The 9,132-nt window shown below is 33.2% G+C and overlaps 1 protein-coding gene across 1 annotated transcript; it reads right to left on the bottom strand.

The window, feature by feature from the left end:
* Positions 1-787: 787 nt before the first annotated feature.
* Positions 788-4,688, bottom strand: LOC148272824 (uncharacterized). The gene has a single exon (XM_088239526.1). It carries the CDS (start codon positions 4,413-4,415, stop codon positions 2,193-2,195), a length of 2,223 nt encoding a protein of 740 aa, XP_088095652.1. The 5' UTR covers positions 4,416-4,688; the 3' UTR covers positions 788-2,192.
* Between the last annotated feature and the right edge of the window lie 4,444 nt (positions 4,689-9,132).

Here is a 9,132-nt window from a genome sequence, read left to right on the forward strand (position 1 = left end):
GCACTGGTTTTATGCCTTCCAACTTTTTATAATAAATGTACTTTTTTTTTCATTTAAAGTATTTATTGACAATTCTTGATTCATCTTATTCACCAGTCTGAAGATGCCCATTAGAGGGTAAAAGCGCTAATTGGTCAAAATAAATAAGTGGAAGTGTACTAAGTATTTTTTAAATTAATAACTTATATGTAAATATAAGTTATTACATAATTATAATAAATAAACCTTGCAGTTGATAACTTTATACCTGTATTTTACTTCTCTTCATCTCACTACCACCTTACCACTCTTAAAGTCAATTTCTATAATAGTTATTCATTACACTTCTCGATAGAAGAAAATTGTCATCTATATTATTTATATTACAAAATTCACAATGAAAGAACAAAAATATAACATAAGCCATACATTTGTAGAGCAGTTGATTCAATATTGGTTTGGACGAATGAGACAATCCATTTTACTTCATTTTATTTATTTATTTATACTTTTACATTGTTTGTATTCTTTTTTCATACAGAATAATGTTCCCTCACTGGGGTGGTGTCCCGTGTCGAGGGAAACATTTTACAAAATGTGAAACATGCCTAAGATTAGCTATTTAACAAAGATAACATAGTAATAACAATAAAAAAACGTAATTAATCCAATTAATCTAATTATCGTTAACATAATAAACAATAAAAAACTAAAATAATCATAAAAAACCTAACCAATTTATATGGACCAATAGAACTATATTATTGAACTAAAGTTTAAAATTATATTAACTTTTGTATGAAATATATTTTTTTTAACGTTTAAAGGACACTATATTTATTTTATATTTATTTTGAATCTTGAAATAGGGCGCACATAAACATATCCTTATGTGTGTTCTAATAACAACAATGTACAAAGTCATTTAACACATATTTCTTAACCTTCTGCTTAAGTTTTCATGGTTTTTTTCTTTACAAATGTTTATATGGCACAAATAATCCTTGTAGGATGGGTTGCCTTGCAGGGTTCTTAGTCCATAATTGATGACACACACGTGCTAAAACAGTTGACATGAAATAGTGCGATGACCGATGATGCAATTTCACCGTTTTCCATAGAATCCAATACAACAAATTATGCAACTCTAACAGTATTGCGCATAAAACGGGAGCATCGTCTTGCAGTACATTCACATCGTCCCTAACATGCACAAATGAACAACAAAGGAACGTGGCCTACAAAGAGACCACAGGACGCAGTCAATGTCAGTCAGCCTAACAAGTTTAGTTCAGTCAAACAGTCAGCCAGTTCAGTTCAGTCCAGCTTGGCGCAGTCACACAGTTCCAGCATGTAGTTTAAGTGCAGTCTCTTCAACCCATCATCTCCGCTATGCTCACGCTACTCAACCGAGTGCTGTATCTTATTCGCCTTGTAATAAATATGTATTAAACAACAACCTTGTGTCTTCTCTGTCAATCTCTAACTGGGGTAGGAGCTCCAACTCTCAACAACCTAATTCCTACAGCCTTAAGCAATTAAAAAAAAAAACATTTTTATTGTTTTGCAGAAACATGGTCAACAATGATTCAATGTTTATTTCTTAACCTAATAAACTTAATAATACGGGGAAACGGCGTGATTTGTTACAATATGAATATACCGAAAAGTATAACAACTTCGGCACATCATTTCTCAGTGAAAGCTCCAAGGATCTTTAACTTGCTGAATCAGGCGGCAAAGAAGTCTAAATATTTTTTAAGATATAAAATCTGGTGTGAGTAATTGGTTAGTTGGAATATCATAGCAACTTTTGTGACTTCTTTTGACGAAACCTCATTGAAAAATATTCATACATCGACGGTCCAGCCTAGTGTACATGTATAATTATGTACCTATGTATTACAAGTAAAGACTACAGGGAAAGAATGGTATGAGTCACTTTTTAATATAAATTTTGATACTATTAAATGAAAACAGCAGAAAATGAAAACTTAATATTAGAAAATAGGAATCAAATTGTTGCAGAGCGGGGTTAGAACCTCGGACCTTTGATTTTTAATGTTTACATATATTTTAGAATCGTTTATAAATACATGAGATAGATTACAACACACCCTCCAGTTACAAAGCGCATGGACGGTTAAAATTCTAGACTCGATTTACGAGGAAAGAAATCATTTTATAGTTGACATTTACACACGAAAGCTAGATTAACAATTTATATTTTCTAGTTTCACAGTAAGAACTTTATCACCAACATGTTTTAATACATGATTATTCAAATCGCTTCTTTTGGAAAACTTATAATCACAAACAAAGCAGTAGAATCTTTTATCATGGATGAACATGTGTAATATTAAAGAATTTTTCCGTAAACATTTATAATTACACTCTGAGCATGAAAATGGTTTCTCACCAATGTGAGTCAACATGTGCTGTTTTAAACCGTGTCTTCTCGCGAATTTTAATTGGCACTTTGAACATGATAATGAGTTCTCATGAATGTGAGTTGACAAATGTGATTTTAAATCTTCCTTCCTTCGAAATTTATTTTGACATTCTGAGCATGTGAATGGTTTCCCGTCAGTATGAATTCGCATGTGTGATTTCAAAGCACCTTTCCGTGAACATTTATACTGACAAACTGAGCATGTGAATGGTTTCTCGCCAGTATGATTTTGCATGTGTGCTTTCAAAGCACCTTTATGTGAACATTTATACTGACAAACTGAGCATGAGAATGGTTTCCCGCCAGTATGAGTAAACATATGCGTTCTCAAATAACTCTTCCGGGAACATTTATATTGACACTCTGAGCATGAGAACGGTTTCACACCAGTATGGATATACATGTGAGATTTCAAAGTACTTTTCAGTGAAAATTTAAATTGGCACTCAGAGCATGAGAACGGTTTTTCACTAGTGTGAGTAGCCATATGTGATTTCAAACTACTCTTCAGTTTAAATTTATATTGACACTCTGAGCATGTGAATGGTTTCTCGTCAGAATGAGATTGCATGTGTGATTTCAAAGTACCTTTCTGTGAACATTTATACTGACACACTGAGCATGTGAATGGTTTCTCACCAGTATGTTTTAACATGTGCAATTTTAGTGTACTTTTCCGTAAACATCCAAATTGACACTCTGAGCATGAGAATGGTTTCCCGCCAGTATGAGTTGACATGTGCGTTCTCAAATAACTATTCCGGGAACATTTATATGGACACTCTGAGCATGAGAATGGTTTCCCGCTAATATGAGTTAACATGTGCGCTTTCAAATAACATTTCCGTGAAAATTTATATTCACACTCTGAGCACGAGAATGGTTTCCCACCAGTATGAGTTAACATGTGTGTTTTCATATAACTCTTCCGTGAACATTTAAATTGGCATTCCAAGCATGAGAATGGTTTCTCACCAGTGTGAGTTAACATGTGTGTTTTCAAACTACTCTTATGTTGAAATTTATATTGACACACTGAGCATGTGAATGGTTTCTCACCAGTATGGGTTCGCATGTGTGATTTCAAAGAACCGTTTTGTGAACATTTATACTGACACACTGAGCATGAGAATGGTTTCTCACCAGTATGTTTTAGCATGTGCATTTTTAATGTACTTCTAGTTGAACATTTATATGGACACTTTATGCATGAGAACGGTTTCTTACCAGTATCAGTACAGATGTGTTTTATCAAATTATCCTTTAATGAACATTTATATTGACACTGTGAACAAGAAAAATATTTATGGCTGACTTGTGAACTTAAGGCGATTTTACCGTCACGAGAGGAATCCAAAGATTGCTGTTTGATTTTAGGATAATCGATATCTATCTCTGTGGACACAATTATATCACTGATTATCTTAGGCTGGTCAATTCTGGTCCCCGGTTCATTCTTCACGGTAACAACACCTGGCTCTTCGCTTCTGAAGGGACATGGCGCCTCTTCTCTGGTATGGAGAATATCCTCTACATCACCAGGCCCCGGTTCAGCTTTCACGGTAACAACGCCTGGCTCATCACTTCTGAAGGGACATGACGCCTCTTCTCCAGTATGGGGAATATCTCCCTCTACATCACCAGTCCCCGGTTCAACCTTCACGGTAACAACACGTGGCTCCTCGTTTCTGAAGGCACATGGCGCCTCTTCCCTAGTACGGTGAATATTTCCTACATTACTAGTCCCCGGTTCAGCCTTCACGGTAATAACACCTGGCTTTTTGCTTCTGAAAGAACATGGTGCCTCATCCCTGGTGTGGAGAGTATCTCCTTCTGTATCACCAGTCCCCGATTCAGCCTTCACAGTAACAACACCTGGCTCCTCGCTTTTGAAGGGACATGGCGCCACTTCCCAAGTATGGAGAATATCTCCTACATCGCCAGTTTCCGGTTCAGCCTTAATATTCACTGAAGCCATTTCCATATTTTCGGTTTTGAGAGTATATACACGGAAAAACTTTGATTAAATCAAAGATAAATATATTTTAACTGTGATTTATTGAAACTTTGCTTATCGTCCAATAATATTGTAATTTACGTATTATTTACGACCCGGTGACGCATACTGCTTCGCGATTGACAGGGCAAGAGAATCACACGAGAACAAGCGAACCCATAGCTTACATAAATTGATATTGATATCTTTTGAAATTTTCTATGTAAAACCATTATCGCCAATAAAATCATAGAGTATAAAATTAAGACGGGACCTACCTGATTGTCTCAGGATTTTCCGATATTTTATAAAAGGTTTCGGACAACAAGTAACGTACGTTGGTATATTATGTAATAAGGTATTTAAAAATTGAAATACAGCAGGTTTCTGAAAAAAGAGTATTAAAGTGAAAAACGACCATTTTTGTATATATTTAGGTATATAGTATATGTTATATAAACAAGTTCAACCCTGGGCCGCTACTCTGGAAGCTTTTATAGCGCGGTAACGGTATTTAGTACGTACATACGCGCTATAAATGCCTTGCAGAGTACCAAAATGCCGTTAAATCGTTCATAATACCAGTCTTGAGGTAGTAGAATTTGGTGATTTTTTTATTTTTGCATGCCATGCTGATTTTCATTTAAAATATTATTGTGACCTCAAGGATTTCTCAAAACATTTAAGTAGGTTAAATGGACCAAATTGTGTATTTTTTTAACAGGTTTATACATCATTTGACGTTTAATCATCAGTGTAACTATATATATGACTACTACTACTACTAACATCTCGCTATTTCCCCGTAGCGGTGCGTGAGAGAATGGACCGCCACACACGTCTATCCTGGAATACAATCCTAGCTTTTTCCACATTCAAACATCTTGTCATACATTCTGCTTTTGATATGACCAGATTTAAGATTTTGGTTTATCTGATCATGCCACGTCTTCCTTGGTCGTCCTCGTCTCACGTTACCGTTCATTTTCGCCATAAATACTCGTTTTACCATTTTTTTGTCGTCCATTTGTTCTACGTGACCAAACCATCGCTGAGACCCTTTCTTAATCTTATCAATCATACTGGGCTCAGATTTACATTCTTGCCTGATTTCATCATTCGTAACCCTGTCATACATTGATTTCCCACAAATTCGTCTAAGAGATCGCATTTCAACCTCGTTCACTCGGCTTTCATCCTTCCTCTGCCAGTTCCATGTTTCACTTCCATACATAAGTGTTTGGACTAAAACTCCGTTGTGCACTGCCAGTTTAGCTTCGATTGACATATTTTTATTAGCAATTACAGTGCTTAGTGCTCCGTTCATTTTGTTGCCCGCATTCACTCTCCTGGTTATGGAACACCAGACCACAGCACGAGCGTGTCATTATGCTCCAGCGATCCACTCTCTTTTAACTCTCCTCGCAACTATATATGGAACAAAGTATATTCGGGTGCATTATATAAAAGTCCCCAATCAACCATTCTAGGGGGTAAAGAAGATTCAAAATAGCACCCTAAGACTTGTACTTAAAAAAGTTACATGGGTAGATGCACACTGGCAAAATTAGAGATGCATACGATACATCGGTATTTTCAAAATGTTGATACATCGCTAAAAACACTGAATAAAATACCGACATTAGTTCAGAAAAAAAAATCTATGCATCGAAATGACGACGTTTTTTAGTCGTGAATTGCAAATAGAGCAATAGGAATTATTTGCAAAATATCAACAAAATGAAAAATGCCATACAATATTTTTTTGCCAGCATTTCAACACACGACAAATTATCACCCGTCGAAAAAGGATAAAGAAAACTGACGTTTAAATATTCAATGGCATTGACTTTGATTAGCTTTTTGTTGAGTACTTCAACATGGTATTTGTAATGTTTTTGCATAATGCAGCGATGAAATCTTAAAGAACAAGTTTCAGAAACCAAAATTGTAAAGTCCGCGTTTTTCTTTGCACATCGGATTTTTTTGGGGCATGGTAATACCGACTGAGTCACGTCGATGCCCGCTAGGACTTTAGCTACACAATTAAATTAAATGTGCTATTATGAAATCGATTTAATTTATCCCCTTCTGACAGGGAAAATTGTAAAATTGAGACACTGACCACAATACATAATATGTTTAAATTTTAAATAAAATAAATCGATGAATAAAAATACACCCCTTTTCATAAGAGATAAATAATACTTCGACCAAGTTGTGGTCTCGTGGCTAGTTCCGCAGACTCACTAATCAGGGCCTCCATTATGATGGGATGATAAAAATTTTATCTTCAATTTTATCTACAGAGTAAAATTAAATTTTCTGTATGAAAAACATAATACGTTTATAATTCTTTTTTCTAAACAAGTTCAATTACCGGTTACTTTGAATTTTCATAGAAATATATACATTTTCGTACATCGATATCGATATTAGTTTATACTCAGTATATACTGATGAAGATTGCCATTCATAATCGCCAGAGGTCCTAAGTTCGCATCCCACTCTACCCCAACTTGATTCCCATTTTCTACTAGTGAATTATTTTGCTACTCATTGAAAATGGCCCTCGAAATTGAAATATTTAAGCAAATCATATGAACGCAAAAAAATAAATAAAAGGAAATTCTGTTTCAGTGAAATGCAAATAGGTTTATTACGTTGCTCGCATATTGATACATGTATAAATCATTTATTTTTAAAATAATAGGGTATTATCACCCGGGAGGAATATCGGATTTAACACATTGTACATATAAAGGATTTCTCAAAGACTCCTTTAGTGTTTATAAAAGCTCTAATAATCAATAATTTCATTCATAAATTTCGTTTACTATTTCCAACATCTCTGAAAAGCGTTTCTATTCGGTTGGTAATAAATTCGATCATCCAAACCCACCCAACAGTACACCACGAAACGTGCATTTGTTTTAAATGTTGGTAATCCTAATAGAAATTGAAACGACGCGTATTGCTCTCTATGATTTTTTCCCCTTCTCTAGCCAACCTTGAAATAAATGGCGACCGTAAACTGGGGCGACATTTAAATCGTAAGGCGACTTTGATCAGCGGATATATTGTTTATATTTATCTCTATAACTACTGATCATTAATAAATTTCGGTCAATTTCAACTGTTTTTTTAATGGTAATACGGAATACGATTTAAATGAAATTGTTATATAACTTTATTTAAAGTAAGATTTCAAGAAGTTTGAAGTGGAATCGTCAAGATATTTTTTAATTTTTTAAAATTTAGTAATAGACTTTTTTTAATGATACAAGTAATTTCGTAATTTGCATTGTCTTGACATTACTGGTACTTATATCACTGAGTGTCCATTATTATGATTGTTTTAATATTTTAATTTTTATTTAACGAATAATAAGAAGTTTTCTAAAATGAGCTGAAATTGATCATTTTATATACATCTTTTTTTTGAGAGCGACATGACTCGAACTTATTAATAAAAGTTTTGAAACAGGGCCTACAAAAAAATATTTTGCTCAAATACTAAGAAAAGCTGTTATAAAAATTCGGGCTGCTTCCAACCATTACAAAATATTATTTGAAACACTATACAATGAATAATATAAAGTTAAACATCCTTCAAATCATTTAAGCCAGTTTTCCAGAACAGAAGGAAAATTTTATTTACCAAAATGTGAGGACTGGGGATTTTCCCTTAACATACGGGATTTCAGAATATAAATAAAAAATATTATGACTCAAATGAACGAGTCTTAAAGATTTTCTTTTAAAGGTGAGAAAATAAATGTGAAGCTTCATTTTCGAATGATAACGGTGAAGTTATTCATCTTGTAAATCAGATAATTGTTACGAAATGCTTGTAAAAAAACCTCATACACCTCGATTGCACTTCTTGTGAAATTTTGTCGAACATTGTTGAATATGGCCAATATTAATTTCCTAAGTATGTTTCACGTCTTTGTAAGAAACAGATAAACAGATACACTAATTGCTTTCCTGGAATAAAGTAATGGATTCTAATTCATTCGGAAAAATAAATGTTTTCAAAGCTGTGAAAGATAAGTTTTCACCAAATAAAAAGAACACAATAACCTCTCATTCTGTTTCGATAATAATGTCAGTCAATGAACAAATTCCTATACACAATAATACATTCATTAACTGATAATTTTATTCCATCAAAAAGCAAGGTATATTATGTTATCTTTATCAATTATCTAAAATATTTCTTAAATACATTTTTTTAATCACCATAATATTTTTCTTGATTTATATTTTAATCTTGATTTATATTTCAATTATTATTTTTGAGTATATTTAAAAATTCCATTTTTTGGTTTACAATAATAAGAAAAAAAAATTTTGTTTTATGTGGAATTAAAGTATATTATTTTTAATTATTTCATGATATTCGACTTAAACGTTTGTTAAATACACGCCTAATCATAATTTGCTGATACCTGAGTGTTTTTTTGCAAGTAATTTACTATCGGAGGATGGATAATATAATTAAAAAAGATGTGAAAAGTTATATTTATAATTCTTTTTTGTGTAGCACTGACTTAAAACACCGTTTTTTTATAATTTGTATGTTATACTAAAAATATTTACCGATTAAAATAAAATAAACAAATTATTGTAAAACGTCACTCCCCATTTTATACTCAAGAATCGTTTTTTTTTTTTACGTAAAGCGAAACGTTAATGTAAA

The sequence above is a fragment of the Micrasema longulum genome, unplaced genomic scaffold, assembly GCF_059751315.1.
Source record: "Micrasema longulum isolate JH-2025_06_02 unplaced genomic scaffold, ASM5975131v1 h1tg002180l, whole genome shotgun sequence".
NCBI lineage: Eukaryota > Metazoa > Arthropoda > Insecta > Trichoptera > Brachycentridae > Micrasema > Micrasema longulum.